Genomic DNA, 18,509 nt, shown 5'->3' on the forward strand with positions numbered 1-18,509 from the left:
TTTTCTAGTATACAGAAATAAAAGCTGTATTATAAGGCTCTTTTTTTTTTTTCTGATTTGCAGGTAGAAAAAATAACTGGCCACCTCTTCCTGAGAATTTTCCAGTGGGTCCATGTTTCTACCAGGACTTTTCTGTAGATATCCCTGTAGAATTCCAGAAGACAGTAAAGATTATGTACTATTTGTGGATGTGTAAGTATTTTTTAAAAGAAAAAACAAATTGCCAATTCAAACTTGAATTTGGGTTACTTTGGGTTTTGCAGCATCTGTAATGAGATATATTTTTACAATCCGGAAGTTAAACATTTAAGTGAAATCTTTTTGTTAGCTTTGATTTTAAAAGTATTGATTTTTTTTCATAGAAACTTATGTGGGGAAAAAAAAAAGAGGAAGGATTACCCTAAAGCAGTTTGTTCATGGTATATTGCTTTTTTCTGTTTTAAATATCAGTGTTGTTGTAAAACCAGATTTGACCATTTATTACCTGAGAAATAATTATACTGTTTTTAAAAGTAGTTTATATGTTAAGAAATACAGTTCATGATTAGTGTTAATAATAGACTTGTGAGTTTGAAAAGAGTAATAGCCATTTGCTTTAATATGCATAGTTTTAGTTTAGTATAGTTTTAGTTTGTAATACGAACTTAATATCACTTTAGTCTATTTAAAAAAAAGTAGTGTAAGTAAATTAGCTGAAAAATCAGTCCATGTTACAGCTATCCTTTTTGCACCAAACATGCCCAGAAGAATCTTCGTGGGGTTAATTTTGCTCTCATTCAGGTGCTGTGTTGTGGTTGGAGAAATGCTGAATGAATCAAATTTGCAAATGACATCACATTTGTTTTGTCTGTCTTGTCCAGTGTGATAAGAGCCTAATACATACTCTCATACTGAGGAAATTCCAAAGATTTTGGTGCTCTGATGCCATTAGTATATTTTTTACTATAATAAGGGGATGTAGAATTCACAGAGTGTTTGGTTAAGATTTTTTTTTAAGTTCCTTTCAAATTAGAGCATGTACAGAGCTAAATTTTGTTTGAATTTATATCATTTATAAGCTTTTCTGTTAAACATAATAATACAGTAGGTTCATATTGTAATATTAAAATTGATAGTCTGCATTTATAGAGAAAGTAAACAGCATATTAAAAAAGTGCAAACATCTGTATCTAGTAGCTACTGTGGAAGTGTCAATTACTGCAGCAGTGGAAAGGTCTTTTTTCATCCTTTTAATATTGAAAATTAATTTTTATGACAGTTTTTTCTTCACCATATACCTGATAATAATTGATTTTTATTGTTCAGTATTTTCACTTGGGAATATTGGCTTGGAAAGCCAGAAGACTGTATAAAAATGAGCTTATTGCAGAGAAAGGCTATTAATTATTGTCAGCATGTTTATATTGTACTTAAAAATGCTCTGTTTAGGTATTACTATAACAGTTATAATAATTTCTTATGTTAACATAATTAAATTAAGACTTATTTTGTTTTTTTTTTTTTCTTCTACAGTCCACACAGTGACACTGTTTCTTAATATCTTTGGATGTTTGGCCTGGTTTTACGTTGATGCTACACGAGGAGTTGATTTTGGATTGAGTATCCTCTGGTTCTTGCTTTTTACACCTTGTTCTTTTGTCTGCTGGTACAGACCACTTTATGGAGCCTTCAGGTAACAAGTTTACCGTAACTTAGGATATTCTAAAAATATATTAACACTTGTTGAAATGCATTAACATTCCAGAATTTTTGTAATTATTAGACAGCGATTATTTAGAACTATCATGGAATGTCGTTTAAAGTATTGACAGTTTTTACCATTAACATAGTATTTGTAGGAAATTAACTTTATTGGGGGCTGATAACAATTTTAAGGAAAATTTGCATTATATTCCTATCCCTTTGCACGAAGAATCTGAGCAGGCTAATAGTTAAGGGTATCTTAAATCTTTGGCTTCCTGAATTAAATTCATAAAGCTCTGTTTAAAAATGTTAGAGTGTTAAGTGAACTGCAATGTCTGCAATTGCCATAGACCTAGATTCTTGAGTAGAGCATACAATAATCAAATTCATTTTTTTTTTCAGTTTTAGCAGTCTGTATTTGGCAGACTTGTATTTTTTTCACATTAGCATGTGCAAATGGAAGTTAAACTATATGATTTGATTCTTACATGGTTATGACTATATGACTCTTATATCCATATATGATACAATTCTTATATCCTTAAGGCTTATATAAGGCTTATATCCTTAAACAGGATGAGCAACGTGGGTGAGAACTGTGATCAATTGAAAATACAGAGAATATTTCAAGTTATAGTTTTCATTAAAGGGTTATGAATCTGATATGATCTCTCTTAGCAGGTTTTTTTGGTTTGTCTTGATTTTTGTAAATAATTATTATTCCCGATTTGCTGGAGGAGTTCAGAATGTCACATTACTTTTCAGAATTTTAGATTTTGTGAATCCATAGCCTTTCTTAGTGAATATTGTTTGGTTGGAAAAGGAAATCTACTACTTGCATTTTCAACTTTCTTTCAGTCGCTCAGCAGAAAATGAAATAATTATTGAACTGAACTAGTTAAGTAAATAGAAATGAAAATAAATTTCCTTCTGCGAGAAGTGCTACCACTAGCAAAATCTGGTTCCATGTTCTTAATCAGTTACTAAACTAAGTGATTTTTACGTTCTTTAGGACTTTGGTAGGAAGCATATCATGTGATCATTAGTTTTTGAGTTCTGTGAGGTTTTCCTTGTTTATTTATATTTCTGTTTTTGACAGGCTTTTAACACTTTCAGTCTTTCAAGTTGACATTTCAGTAATTGAAATAGCAAGCGTATTTTGTGTATTTTGCTTTTAAACAGCAGTATTGTGATCTCCATTATGTTTCAGGAATTCCATATTAGATTTTATTTCCTTTTACAAGTAAAATATTTTCTTCCCATAGTGCCAGTGCTGTAAATTTCAGTCTGAAAGTGGAGTAGACTTCTATTCTTCATTCACTGTAGCAAAACTGATATGTTTAGTCTAAGAGGCCCTGCTGTGTGCTGAACAAAACACTGAGTAATAGAATCATGATGTTATTCTCACCTCTGTTAGAGAAGAAGGCAAAGATATTAAATCAAAGAAGTAGAAGTGACTCTAAATAAACTCTCCAAAACCACAGAATTACTGCTTGACAGTTGAAGATATCATCAAAAAATGAGCATACTTTTCCTCTATTTAATGCATTTTTTTTATATTGGTACAACAGCATTTGTTAAGTCGTTCATTTCCTGGCTACTTTTAATCTTTTATTCCCCTCTTTCAGGAGTGACAGTTCGTTCAGATTCTTTGTGTTCTTCTTTGTATATATCTGTCAGTTTGCTGTACATGTACTTCAAGCTGCAGGATTTCAAAGATGGGGAAACTGGTAAGTATTGTGTTTTCTGTAGCCTTGTATATTGTCTGTTAGACAAACACATTTGATATAGCAACCGCAATGTGTTTTTTCAAAATACATATATATGTATGTATATATATATATATATATATATATTTGTTTTCACTGAAATTGTTTATTTTAGCACCCAAAAAGGCATTTTTAAAGTGCTCTTAACTAGGAAAAACATGGTGAAAGTGTGTGAAGTACTGCTATTATTAGGCTGGTCAGAATTTTATTGTTCAGTGTAAGCCACCCTGGACTACTCTTTTATCTCCTCTGTTTTAGTGGTGTGTAGAGATGTTATGTGATCTATTTTTAGAACTTGAAAAAAGGAAAACTTAGAGAAAATGAGAGTAATTTAGACATAATATAATAGCATGCCACTTGTCTGGTGTTTTGGATATTCAGTTATTTGTAATTATATTAATATACTTCCTACTTGCTAATGAAATTTTCAGCTAAAATTTGAAGAATGAGTCAACATTGTATTCAGGTGAATATGGTGGTCTATCTTAAATATTATTTGAAAAGCTTGTTTGTCTGAATCAGCTCGTAATTGTTGATTTTTCTTTTTTGCTGCTTGTAAGTATATAGCATTTACGTGAAGCTTTTATGTATATATAGCCCTTATTGTAAGCTTCAGAGTGTACTTAGATTTTACATGGAAAAGCTGTTAGGAATCATACCGTTCTTGGAGGAAAAAAAAATAAATAACCAAACAAAACAGAATTAACTAAAAGCATGGTTACAGTAGCCAGATGAGATGATATGGAGAACTATGACTGGCAGTACTGGATCTGGTAATGACGTTTCTCTGTATCAGTGACATTTTGCTGCAAACTTCCAAACATTTGTACAGCAGACAAAACATTATTGTTTTAGAACTAGAGTATAAGGAAAACCTCTTTTTCACTACTTTTGCTCTCAAATCCAGTGTTTTCCTTTTTCATTGATACCTTGATTGACATGGGGGGGGGGGGGGGAGGAAAAGTAATTTTGGAGGGACAACTTTCCACACATGTAGAATGTGCTTTTAACAATACTTGGCATATGGTTGTGAAAAGTATCCAGATCATCAGAAGATGTTAATTACAGTTTGAATTTTGGAGATTTGTGGTGAAGTCCAGTTAGACATCAGAGATATCAAAGCAATTTGAAGCAGATAGAGGAAATTTTTAAGGTCTTTGGGTTTACAGAATATTTTTGCTCTTTTCATTGGAAGAATCTTTCCTGTCTTGATGTTTTATTTTTCATAAGACAACCTGCTTTTGTGGTTTCAAATTTGATACTGTACTTTGGTGGTGTTTCAGTTTCAAAAAATGGAGAGATGTCAAAAGATATAGTGATCTTGTAGTAGGTTAATCTGATGTTCTCCTTTTTACTTTCAAAAAATTATTACATTAATCCCAATCAACAAACCATCACTCTGTGGATACAGTTAAATGGGTCTTCCCACACGGAAGCTGTATGTGTATGACATGTTTTTGTGTTATTTCTAAAGAAGAAGTAGAAAAGTGTGCTTATGCTGTGCAACGTAAAGTTTTTATTTTCTCCTTTCTTCAGTGGATGGATTTCGTCTCTTACTGGTCTTAATAAAAGTATCCCAGTTGGCATTATGATGATAATCATAGCTGCACTTTTCACAGCGTCCGCTGTGATCTCATTAGTTATGTTTAAAAAGGTAAGTTACTTATTCCACTCTTCTCTTTCTATGTTTGGTATAGATTTTGTTTTCCTGCTTGGGAGAGGTATGCTCTCACAAAGTAATGGGCATGACATGATATTCTTAGGGTCTGCCTTACATATTAACATTTGTGCTTCTATAGTATTATTTTTTTTTCTTGAACTGTTATTCAATTTACATTCAGCTGTTTTTACAATGCACTTATTTTCTGCAAACTGAGATGGGGAAGGGTAAGTCCAAATAAGTTGGGAGGTAAGCCTACAGTGAGTGGGATAAGTGAATTCACTGACACTAAGGTTGTAGCTGTAGATACGAGGTTGCAGTTTTCAAATCTGTGGTGGTTCATTCATCAGTCTGAGTGAAGAACAGTGTGACTCAAATGACTGCTAAGTTTTGGTTGTTAGAATCATTGCCATTGTTCTATTTTAATCATTGATTAAAATCAATAAAAGATGGAGATGCCTTGAACTTCAGAAAAGCATTTTTATTTTTCTCCTGAGATTGATTTTAACGTGTTGTTGTCAGTTAATGATTACATTGAATAAAACCTCAAAGGTACATTTTTCCCTTGGTTCTTTTTGTGTATTCCCTTCCAGAAGGTCCAAGTTTAGATAATAACCCTGCTAATAGGCTTTTGATGTTGTTTTGATTAAATGTGAGAATTCTGCATATGACGTGCTAGCAATTCTAATAATTCTATCCACCTCACAATTATGATTAAAAGTTTTCACATACCCAGGCTCTTCTGTCCTATATACAGTAAGCTAGAAATTATAAGCATAGATTGTAGATGTCCCTTCTCCTTATTTGTTTTCTACATAAATATCCAGGGATAGGAGAAAGAAAGAAAAAAGAAAAATGTAGAACTTTTTTTTTAACATTCTTTCTACCACATGCATCTGGATTATTTAAAAAACCCTGCATACTTAGATATGATATGGTATGTCTTTATGGATGGAAATAATCTAATTTCTAACAAAAAAGTTACAACCTTAATTTGCTTCACAGGGATAAAGAAGTTTTTGACAATTTATTTTGTCAGCTAGTTAGGGACTTGATTGGCTATGGATTTTTAAATCACATTTTATTTTTTTTTTAATTTTAATGCTCAAGTAATTGGAAGTTACTGGGGATTTGATTTTTGTTGTACTATAGCTGTATTGTTTGAAGGGTTTGTAAGCCATATATTGTTCAATATCCATGCTTATTTTGCAGAGCTATTGGTCATCACATTAGTTTTGCAGACAGGTATCTGCATTATTAGTATGTTTTATACTATATTCACTAAGAGCTTAGCTTAATAGGTTCTTGTAAACATGTAAATCAGATAAATAAAAATGTTTCTAAAAATTGATGTAGAAAAAATATTTGAGGATGTTATTGACACAGTGGATTCAAAAAAAACTTTTTTGTGTGTCCTGCTGTTTCTTTTAACCTGAACGCTTACTAACTCTAACTCAATGGGTTGGCCAAGCTGTAGACAAATTGTGACAGAAGATGCTTCTGCAAGCTATGGTCCCTGTGTAATGCTAAGGCTGCAGCCTGTTTGCATATTTAAATATGTTGTTTCAGACAGTAGATACTGTACATGTAGTAAAGACCTATGAGATTCCGGGGAAACTGCAAAAAGCTACAAGTATTGCTACAGCTGCTATTGCTGCTGCTGTGCATGCAGCAAGGCAATGAAAATTTGTAGGATTTGTGCAAAAGAATTCTGTTGATTCATTTATGGACCTTCCCAAACATGAACAAGCCAGATTTCTCCACCACACACCTCTGCTTTGTGTTTGAGACTTTGCTACTAACTTTGCGAAGAAATGGAAGGCTCAGCACACCTTATTCATTGCTTTCACACCTCCCTAGGTGCATGGTCTCTACCGCACAACTGGCGCTAGTTTCGAGAAAGCACAGCAAGAGTTTGCAACAGGAGTGATGTCCAACAAAACTGTACAAACTGCCGCAGCCAACGCCGCATCAACAGCAGCAACCAGTGCAGCTCAGAATGCATTCAAGGGTAACCGAATGTAGAGAAATGCGGGAAGTCATTACGGTTCTCTCTGAGTGTTCTTTATATTCCAGTCACTTATTATATTCCCTAAAAGCCTAGAACAAAATACACACAGCATGTTTGTCTCCTCTTCAGCTGTGCATGGGTAAAATGGGAAATGTTTGGTTTGTTCTATTATAAATTTATTTATTTTTTAAAAAGATAACTGTTCTTTGCCCCTTCTTTTAAATGTTGCTATCTCTAACATAAAACCTTCCGTATCTTATGGGAGATAAATAATTTCAAAAATTGGCCTGAGAATGAATTGCGGTATTTAATGTTCAAATAAATACATTAGGAATTTGGAGGTTTTTTAGTGGTTCACTCTTTTGTTTTTAAACTTCAGGAAAGCACTTTGGATCAATAATTTTTGCTTGTAATAACTGTTTTCCCTATTTCTACTGTAAGAAGTGGGGTAGACTGAGAGATGTAGTAAGTTAGGTTTGGCTGATACTTTTGCAATTTCAGCTGCTGCTGGAGTACAAATACAAGTAGGGTAAATATAATTTTTTTTCCTTTTTTTTAGGATAAGTTTTTTGATATAAACCTGTAAGCTTGCATGAATACTGTTGAGTTACCCGATCATGTTTAAGTAGTGTTTTGGTCCAGAATTTACCTGCACCAGTTTATAGCTTTTGTTTATATCTATTTTCATGGAGTATTTTCTACCTGTGAGAAATGACAATGGTGCATAAACATTCTTCGTAACAGGATGTGTAATGCAATGTACAGTTTAAGAAAGTTAACTGATGGTTTCAATCACAGACCTACATGATTATAAATTTACTATTTTTAATTTCAATATTCATTTCTTGGAGTAATCATTTTGCTGGAAAAGAAACGAATATTGACATATAGAACACTAGTTTCTTGCCTCACTCCCCTCTTTTACATGCAGTGGTATTTTTGTTGTGCTTGAGATTTTTTTTTAAGCGTAGATTTGTGTTTGAAAGTGGTACTAAATCTCTAGCCTTGTCAGTCACTCTGTTTACTGCTTGTCCAAAAGTCCAAATATACAGTATTTAATTTTCTAACAGGAATATTGTCTAAAATCAAGCTTTTGAAGTAGTGGCATTTAACAGATACTTGAATTCATTTTAACATAACTCAGCCATCTCTGTGATTTGATTTAAGCTGAAAATAAAAGCTTCCTAACTATTTTGAGTTGGAAAAGTGAGAAATATACATCTTTCACAAAGTCGAATTTTAACTCATTGAACTGGAGGCCTAAGAGATTAAATTGGTGCAGTAGAACTGAACAGTCGGTCATGGTACATACATAATAATGTTCTAGAGTTCAATCAGGTCTTATTATAAATGTTTCTGTCCTTTAAAGGTTATCTGATATTCCTTGATTGACTTATGAGTCTTATGCATAGTATTTGGGCTGTTTTTTAACTTTTTTTTTAGAAAATGAAAACAGGAAGGACCAAGTCCCACAAACTAGTGAAATGTCACCGTAGCTGAAATTAATTCAGCTCATAAGAAGAATCACGATTAGTGAGACTTAGCCATAAACTTCTGAGGCCCCTTTATGTTCTGAATGTGGACTGACCTTCATAGATTAAATCTTTTTCATTACGGTGTATTTAGAATAACATAATAACATTAAAAAAAACACAAACTTAACTTAATCCCTTGATCAGTATTACCATTAGTCTGCTTTAGCCTCCTTTCTTTTATTAACTTCTTTAAATCCAACTTGAATTTGGATAAATGTAGCAATTTCACCTATGCTGAAGATCATTTTAACAAATATACTTTCTTCTAAATATTCTCTGCATCATGAAGTTAAAAGCAGTTTGGTTAGTTTTTATTATACAGGGGCTCTAAAATTTTACACTAGTAGACACGCTAGCATTGAACTTAAATTTGTGTGGGATGTTATTAAAAGCTTTCTAGACAAAAGTATTCATTTTCTGCTGAGAACAGGTACCACGCTTCTAGCAGTACATGATTGTTCTTTTCAAAATCTTTTAAATTTGAGTGTTTTATCTAGGAACTGAAATATGGATTACTTTTGAATTTAATTTAAACAGTTCTCTTGGGTAGCTCTTGGGTATGAATACCAGGGACAACATCCTTGCAATTAAATTTAAGATTATATAATAACATATATTAGCATAATATATTATGGAGAAGAAAAAAAAAAAACCTTTCGGAATAAAACCTGAATTTGGCAGGTAGATTTTTTTTCCCAAATATTTAAACATTCTTTGAGAAAACAGATTTAATTTTCAGAGTATACTGAGCGCTGATTTCTAACGTCATGGGTTAAATAATACAGATTTAAACCTCACATGTGAAATTCAGGATTCCACGTACACATGATTTGTTAAACCAGGAGTCTCTGACACTTTGCAGCCCAAAAGGGACAGAAAAGTTTGAGTGTAGCTTTGGCAACAGAAGGCTGATGTTTGTTAAAATATTTTTTACTTAATTAAAATGAGATTTTACAGTCTCTTATTAATTATCAGAGTATGGCACCCCCTTAAGTTGTCATTTTGTAGTATTGTGGCAAATTGAGTACGAAGTATGAAGTTTAAACACTGGAATGTCAGTAGTCATTGATATGTAATTTAGGAGTTGGTTTTATTTATCTGGGGATGTTTGTATATTTTGTAAATTACTAACAATGCTCTGCCATCCTGGTGAATGTCATGGTTCTGTACAAACACACTTCTTCTGTCCCTCTGTTGCATGTCTGAGTACTTCAGAAGTTTTGTATATTTATTGTATTAACACAGTGTCGTAGAATAAAAAAAAAATACTTTTTTTCCTGGATTTTTGCTCTGTATAGTTTTGAACGAAATAATTTTTTTCTTTTGAAGTTCAGGATGACACACAGGGCGGTTGATCTATGTAAAAATCTCACTTGTTTTTTGTACTTCTGTATATAAATGCTGTAATTCTTCTTAAACGGGAAAGTAAAATGGCCACTATCAAAATTATATAGTAGGATAATCAGAATTAGCTTACTCAGATATTATGAAGAACATTTAAATACTTGCAGCCTGCTTACTTGTGCTGTGAAGTTAGAGTTAAAATTTAAACATGCTCTGTCATTACTGAATGAAATTCTACAGCTATTAAGTGAATCCTAAAACATTATTGAAAGTAAAATGAAGTTGCTGAAAACAGCATTGGTTTGGTACTGTCTGTTTTCCTAATTTCTATTGAATTGACGCTTCTGTGTCACTGCTGTCTTGCTGTTTTTTTTGCTTTCTTCCTGAGGCACTATTTTTTTCACATGATACTAGCTGTAACACCCACTCTCTAGTACTGAATTTATTTCCCAGTTTTCCTTGAAGGGCAAAATGAAATAATCTAGACCGCTGTGTTGTAGTTACTGTTTGCAAATGCGCAATACAGAGAATAGTGCTCAGAAATGCACTCAAAATTATGTTGGGATATAATAGTAGATGTGAGTTTTTGAGCATACTGGCACATGCACAGATCATGTATTAGTGAAGTTCTTCATTAACGTAATCTGTTTCTTTGTAATTTACAAATCTAGGGTGACAGTGGCAGACTAAAGGAACAGTTTTTGAACTTTCTTGTAAATGGCAAGCACAATTGCACCGTGTAATAGTCATGTTTTATAATCAGAAGTATTAAACAATTCAAGTGCTGTTGTGGGGAGATGATAGCTAAGACTAGTTTACCTCAGGAGGTTGTGAGCTCTAAGTTGGGAAAGCAAGCACACACAGAAAACAGCACAGAGCAGAGCAATGTGTTTAGAAATAACTCAGTGATACTTATGGAAAGATACTTCTGTCCCAAAAAGAAATAAAAAAGGTCATGCGCCTAGACCATTCTGGTTATAACTTATGAAGAAGACACAGTGGATCACATAATCAGAAAAGGAAGTGTTAGGTTTCACTCAGTTAGATTTAAAATGTACTACTTAGTTTGTATTTTTCCCTACAAATTAATTTTATGCCTACAAATATCTTTTATTCTGATCAGTAGAAAAAAATGAAGAAATAGTTCAGATACATTATCTCTGCAGCAGAATACTAGTTTAACTTCACGATAGGATTAAACTAGATACCACGTCTCACACAAGTGAGGAAAAAAAAAAGTATTGCTGGAAGGTATGACTTGTGGATCATGCTACTGTACATTGGGTTGTGGGGAAAAAAAGAAATTAATTGTCCAGCAATTTAATGAAAGCATATACAGCTCATCCAAAAAGTTACTTTCATTGGGTGACTAGGTAGTCATATGAGGAGAACACTTCAGCACAAGCAGTTGCTGTAGAAAGCATTGAGAAGACGAGGTTTTACTCGTTTGTACCCCATGTTTCAGGAAGGGAAACCTTCTGCTGGCAAGATGAGAAATTTCAGAGGCTGATTTTTGATGTTGAGGTTGGAGGTTGAGGCATTAATTGGCACTGTGCTTGGAACAGGGCTAATGTACAACCCGGTTTAGAGTCCAGTTGCTTGTGACCATTCACTCAGTTTTTCTGTTTTACAGAAGTGTCCATTTAAAACTGGGTAGAATGTGCTGGCTAAAGCCCAGTCCATTTTTTTTTTAAAAAAGAGCTGCGTCTGACCAGTCATGTATTGTCTGAGCGGTAGTCATTGCACACATGCCAAAGCACATGTTGCCATGTTGCAGTACAGGGCTGTTGGCTTTTCTGTGCATGCATTTTTGATGCTTAAGAGAAAAAGTAGATATCCTGTTTTGGGTAGTGGGGTCATATTTTTTCGTCCAAGGTAAGCAACCAATTGGAAGTAGTTGGATCAACTGAAAGTAGTTGGAATAATGTAATTGAACTTTTCTTACTAGCTTTTCTCAGAACAAATTAACTACTGATCTTACTGCAGCAGAGTGATACTTCAAGCTGGTTAGGGTGCACTGATTGCTACTCTCTCAGAATTTCACTTTTGTGGATACTGTAAATCAAAGAAAAAGAATGTTTGAAAACAAGCTTTCAATGAATCATAGGAGCAAGACAACGTCTTTATACTCCTGTCTCTGAGTTAATAATATATATTCACTTTCTCATTACATCACCATTCTAATCCTAGCTGGAACTGAGGAAACAATTTACCAGAACACAGCAATCTATAGGAATTCACACATTTTAAGAACTGAACTCCCCATTTCCCTTTACATTAATCATTTTGAAAAAAAACGAGATTTTTGCTATACAAAAAGTGCAGTTTGAGCTTTCTTTCTGCAGTATTTTGTTTTTGTAAAATGCGTTATGTACGTATATATATATACACCTGCTCTGAAATCCATAAGGGCGCCTAAAGTAGTGATTCACTGAGTAGCACCTATCCTCTATTTTTTTCTGGACTGTAGGTTTCTAAAAGACAAGGAAAATGTTTCAAGTTTTCATCAAGAACTACTTTTTGGAAGTTCATAAAGTGTCAGAAGCTCAATTCAATCTAGTTGATGTCAATGTATATTTAATAGAAGTTGACCTTAACAACTTTCAGAGAAAAAAGACTTCCCAACTTTTCTTTGAACTACCAAAAGCCGTGCCCCTGGTTCTGCCATAAATTTGCTTAGAGAGCAATATATAACCTCTCTTTAGTGTTTGTCAAGTTGCAGGTGAAAACTAATATTGCATTGTGTCAAATACTATTTCAAGGTCTGTGATTAAGCAGTTTTTGTTTTATAACTTTCTCTACCCCTCTTTTCATGAGAAATGAGCTACAGTGCTTTAGTAGCAAAATGAAATACATGTCAGACATATTTAATTAGAAAGTCTCTTTAATGCAACTGTATTGTATAATGCATAGCTACAGTTTCAAATCACATATTTTTTGATCAGTAGGTGGTAATAATGGTTAAAGTCAGTTAGAAACCTAAAACACTAACAAAATCACTGGGCTGGGCTCTTAAATGCTATTAAAGCTACGATTAAAGAAAACTTGCTCTGGCTAAACATACTTAATATGTTTGAATTAAGATAGTCAGACTCCTGTTACAGTTTGAAAAACTCACATTTTAATTGACTTTCAGGTTAAAAAGTAACACATTAGGTACATCATTCGTGCTAACAAATGTACATAGTGGTGACTCAAAAACAGAAAACACAGTACCACAAATAAACCATGGCTCAAAATCTCATCTAGCTGGACTGGCACAGCATCTCTTCCTGTAGAGAGTGGCTGTGGTGTATATGTTGCTGCCATGGTCTGCTTTTGTTGGGATCTGTCCTTCCCTTGTGGTAGGCACCAGTGCCCACAGCTTTCAAGGAAGACTAACTCCTCTTCATTTACGACCATGAGTGGCAAGTGAGACACTCTGATGGGGGATAACAATGCAAAATTGAAATGATCAGGATGAAAAAAAACTTAGAATCCAGAGAACTTTATTGAGTAAAATAGATACAAAGGTGATATAGACAAACAGGAAATAGCTCAGTAGCAATGTTTTTTGCAGTGCATAAAGCACATGAAGAAACCTTGCTGAGCGTTTTCAGCTTTTAGATTGTGTTTTGCCAGGCTTGGCTACAGTTTCACATTTCAATTGTCTGTACTACATAGACCTATTTTAGATCCCTCTAGAAGATATTTTTTTCTTAAATCTTTAAGCTACTGTTACTGTTCTATTCATCCTCAAACTCCATAATTCTATTGCATTAGTCTATCCTTAGTTTGTCCACACCACCAAACCTCCAGCCCCTTCTTCCCTGGGAAAGTCCCTTTTCAAATATCTTGTTTAAAAGCAAAAACTATGAAAAAAAGACATTCCTGTTATTGCACATCTCACACAAATTTGTGTATATATATATATATATATATTTAAATATGCTACAATTAAAAAAAAAGTCTATGGCACTTTACAGAATATAAGTTTACAAAGTTGATCAAACCACAGATGTTTGAAGAATTCTTCAATACCACAAAAAAAATTAAACTGAAGTAATTGGCACACAGGTTTTAAAGAATCCACAGCAAAGTCTTCTAGATCCTATGCAGTGCATATACTTTAACAAGCAGTTACACTCCGCAGTCCCCCTCATGAAATTTATTTAGCTTTAAGCTGAATTCTCTCCTTCCTCTTTTTTTGGGTTGTGATGGGGCTGGTTGGGGGAAACATCTTTGAAAGCTGCTGCTGAGGTGACATTCGGGAACAACTTTAAACAGCTGTCAAATTTAATGAGTGCACCCTACATCTGATAAACTCATCCAGAAAAAAAGCTGCACTATATACCACCTTATCACTTGCTAGAAAAACAGAACCCTGAGAAAAGAAATTCTAATTTTTTGCTGTATTTCTTCCCAGCCTGTCTTCTATCTGTGCTATGTAATGAACATAGATACCTGTGCAAGTTAGTTGATTATGCTGTTGCACAGCAGGTTGATAGCATACCAGCAACAAGCAGAAAAGCTGGTTTTTCTTGGTTACAAATGCGAACAAAAGCAAAACATGCCACTGAAAATACTTCCTTTGTATTTAAAAACCCCAATATTAAAAATTTTAAGCCTGCTGTAGATCATAGCAGAGGTTGGCTAGTCACGTATAGTAAGGTTGTTCATGATTTACATCTAAAGCAAAGCAGTATATGGTCTCCATACATTTGGAAAAACTGACCTTATTCTGGCTAATCAAGTGTTGAAGCCAAAGCAGCATTTTCCTCAATAATATAGTCTCAAGACTTGGCAGTGGCAACATTGACATTGGATTGCTACCCACCTAAGACAAGCTAAAACTTTAAATCTAATTTGTAATTCGTTTTTTTCAACAGCTTATAGGCTACTCTTATTCTTACTAGCCCCTCTTTTCCCATTACACTGTCCACAAAAGCACAACTGAGCTAATGCCCCAGCCGCGGTAGTGTGCACTCCAGTAGAGGGCTCAAGAGGAACGCCAGACGGATGTGTTGTACCAGCCAGCAGCTGTGCTGGGCTTCAAGTACAAGTAACATGCATGCCCTTCAGAGGGTACGTTTGTGTGTCTAGGAAAAACACGAAAAGCACAAGTGTGGACAGGACAATATGGCTGTGAGGGTTGGTTTTTGTTTTTTTTTTTTTTTTTTTTTTGGTCCTCGGACACCAGTTTGCACTAGTAGTTTTGATCTGTTAAACTAAATCTTTCTTTGTGCAGCTGGTTGGCATAAATAGCTGCAGACAATAACTTTGTTGTTTTGTTGTTGGTGTTGTGTTTTTAAAACTAAATATTAAGAATAAAATTACCCGTTTTAAAATCTAGACTGTGGTGGAAGTGGGCTGGAGCAACAGGTGGATGCAAGAAGAGGCTAGATTAAAACAATCCCTTTTTAATATTGCCAGAAGTTAATCCTGGTTTTTGAACAGTGGCTCAGCAGTCACCTCTGCATCCATCTGGCATGTGGCTTGAACACGCAGTGGGCACTGATGTGCACTGGCTGGGCGCTGAGGAGCTGAGGCTGCTTTGCTGCACAGGTCAGCCAGGCCTAGGCAGCATCTGGGGGGCTCAGCAGGCACTGAAGGGGTGCTCCAACACCAGGACTGCTCGTGCTCGCTTGTTAGCTCAAGGCTAGGCCTGTGCTTGCTGTAGTGGCTGCTGAATCAGTCTTGTATTTTGCATCACTGGGGAGGAGCACTGTATAGAAGTTAGTCTTCTACCTGCAGAGTAACGATTTTTAATATTTATAAATAGCTAATGGCACACTTTGATAGACTGACCTGGTGATATACCGGAATCTCTGCTCACATTATACAGTGAAGTGATAGAGAGCATCATTATTACTGGATGATGTGAAACATTACCACTAAGTAAGATGAGGAGTCTAAAATTCACTTAAATTTCATGAGAATTACTTCTCACATGAATTCTTCCCAATGCTCTTATGCCACAGTTGCATCATTCCTTTTTTTAAAATACCTTTAAGATTTGTTTTTATAAGTAGTTCTAGTAAGTGATGGGACACCACAAGTAATGCAACCAACTGCCTTTGAGAAGAGAATGTCATTTGTGGCAAGGTCTGTTTTATTTCTGCTGATTTAGTTGGAAAAGGTTCCATACTACATGTGGTTTAAAAAATGGGAAAAGATCTTCCCACCCATTTAGAATTTGGCATGACTTCCTGAAAAATTTAAATTTCTTAAGGACTCAGCTGGCTTTGGGACATGAGACATACTGATCTGTAGACCAGGAATGAAGTTTCACTGGCAAGAGCAAGAATAATACCACTGAAGTCCAACATTTGATCTGCATTTGTAGAAGAGTCTGAAGCCCCTTCCCAGCTGTTGGCATTCACAAGATAATGCTGAGCTGTGCTGTGGGGAATTATCATCTGCTTGGGATTTCAGGGGTTTCAAACAAAAGCAGAGTAGCTGTAAAAATACTTCGCCGAACATATGGTAAAATGGTATTTCTAACAATTTTATCAGAGTCAAGTGAAAGCCAGTGTAACAACAGCTTCTGTGCATAGTCTAAACCAAAATAATTTACCTGCTAAACAACAAGGGGCATGCATCTTGTGTTGTAAGTTTCAAGCTGAAGAAAGGGATTCAACTTTAACTGCTTAAAGATTAATGTAAACTGTGTCACGTCAGCTTTGCTCTCCATCATCTTAACACTTCCGAGAAGGCACTGTACTTTAAGGAAGTTCAATATCAAAAAGCACCTCAATGAAAAATATGGTACCAAACCAGGTGGTGGTGAAATAGTCACAGGTGAGGGGAGCCCTTGGAAACAAAGCCTAATTAAAATAAGCTTCTCCTCCATATAAGAGAAAATGTGCTGGTTTTTATTATTTTAAATCCAAATTCTTCAAAGTGACCAAGGTGGGCAAGGCAATCCGATCAATCAGAATTTGTCAGTCATAACAGTATCCCCAAGGTATACATGATTCCTCACATCCCCAATCTGATTAGTATATTCCACAATGTCCTGATAATATAATGAAACTAAAAAATTCCCAAGTATTTACATTCTGCTTTCTTAGAATCCTTTATTCGATCCTCATTGCCCAGCAAGGAAGAAAGACCATTTCAGTAGTTCAGGGCTGGACTGCATGGGGCTCAATCACACAAATGGTGGAAACTGGTAAGTGGATCTCCTTATCCAGTCAATTATACTGAAAACTAATATCCAGGCACTGGTATTTTTCCCACTGGAGTTAAAGGAGGCAGATAAGGTTTTTTCCTTCTTCTATTTCTTCTTGCACTTTGTCACTGGATGTAGCAATTTCAGCTTGCGCCGAGAAGACCGCACAGATGAACGTCAGAATAGTGCCACCAATAGCAGTGTAGAAAGCCCAGCCCAGGGAGCAGTCTCCTAGTTTGTAAGCAGAAGCGTAATGTCCACAATAGCTTATTGCTTTCTGGCATCCCCAACCTGCAGGGTAAAGTATCAAGCCTAAGATAAGGAAGAGGCCTAGAAACAGAAACAGAAAGAAAAGACAGAAGTTTAACAAAAGATAAGTGTAACACCAAATGAAACACATGTACTAACAGTTATAATGACTACTACTGACTCATAAGTAAGAACTGGGAGAAGACAACTCTTCTTCATCCACCTTTCCTTTACTAATTGTATTAATACTAAATCACTGTAGTATATACTTCGCAGCATTTTGTTTAGAACTGGAACTATCCTACATTATATGGATATATATGGATATACATATAATTACATTGTTGTTAATTTTACTCTATGTATTCCTTCCCCATCCTTTGTTTTCAGACATTACTTACTGTTAGGTGTACAGAGCTTGCAAACATTTGAGCATCTCTACATACTGTCATAATTCCACATTTCAAATACCTACAAATGTTTGCATCAACTTACAAATTTGTATTTAGCTTTATTTAGTCATTCATAAATATGTTTGTCCTTTTCCTCTGGATTTGTCCTATGTTTATTTTCTTATCTGGAAAAAACAATCTCATAGAACATCTCCTTACATGTCCACATTAGGACGTAGTAGAAAAATCATCCCGCAATTTCAATACGCTTCTGCAATGAAGAGACTCGAGTCAGCCACTAATGAATGGAGGTAAGTATCCACTGCCAGTGTGTAGGTAACACTGGGCTCTTCTGAAGAGGTGATCGGCTGCTGCAGAACTTACACAGGAAAGAATGTTTCTAGCAGTGCAAAAGCAAAAGTCTCAGCTCTGGATCTTGCTAAACCACTTGAACTTATTTATTGTGCTTCTGTCTGGAATTAAAAAGCTCAGAGGAGATGTTTTGCTCATCTGATTGTCTCTCTTATTGATAGTTTTCTCTGAGGACCAATCTTTACCCAAGCAGTGAAGGGCTTCATTAGGAAATGAAAAGGTCATACTGGAGTCCCTGTACACATGATGCATCTTTGCACAAAGGTTACAGCTTTAATCAAAATGCGCAGTATGGTAGGGGTTGTAGTGCTTTCATACAAACTCTGCTAAAAATCACAGCG

General features: G+C 34.9%; 2 protein-coding genes across 11 annotated transcripts in view; one reads left to right on the forward strand and one right to left on the reverse strand.

Moving 5' to 3' along the window:
- The window catches only part of SCAMP1 (secretory carrier membrane protein 1), a 38,926-nt gene extending 28,627 nt beyond the window's left edge, over positions 1 to 10,299 (forward strand). Inside the window, exons 5-9 of the mRNA XM_083819027.1 lie at positions 64 to 192; positions 1,513 to 1,672; positions 3,312 to 3,413; positions 4,989 to 5,106; positions 6,973 to 10,299. Coding sequence (XP_083675153.1) covers positions 64 to 192; positions 1,513 to 1,672; positions 3,312 to 3,413; positions 4,989 to 5,106; positions 6,973 to 7,137 — 674 coding nt within the window. The 3' untranslated portion in view covers positions 7,138 to 10,299. The remainder of the gene's footprint in view (positions 1 to 63; positions 193 to 1,512; positions 1,673 to 3,311; positions 3,414 to 4,988; positions 5,107 to 6,972) is intronic.
- Positions 10,300 to 15,137: 4,838 nt separating this feature from the next.
- LHFPL2 (LHFPL tetraspan subfamily member 2) overlaps positions 15,138 to 18,509 on the reverse strand; it is a 139,449-nt gene continuing 136,077 nt past the window's right edge. For 8 of the 10 annotated variants that reach the window (XM_083819029.1, XM_083819034.1, XM_083819031.1 and 5 more), the window contains one exon: positions 15,138 to 17,485. In XM_083819029.1, the coding sequence (XP_083675155.1) occupies positions 17,229 to 17,485 (257 nt within the window). In that variant the 3' untranslated portion in view covers positions 15,138 to 17,228. The remainder of the gene's footprint in view (positions 17,486 to 18,509) is intronic. The other 2 variants (XR_014577128.1, XR_014577129.1) reach the window with 2 other exon arrangements.

Source organism: Anser anser (genome assembly GCF_964211835.1).
Source record: "Anser anser genome assembly, chromosome: Z".
NCBI classification, from domain to species: Eukaryota; Metazoa; Chordata; class Aves; order Anseriformes; family Anatidae; genus Anser; species Anser anser.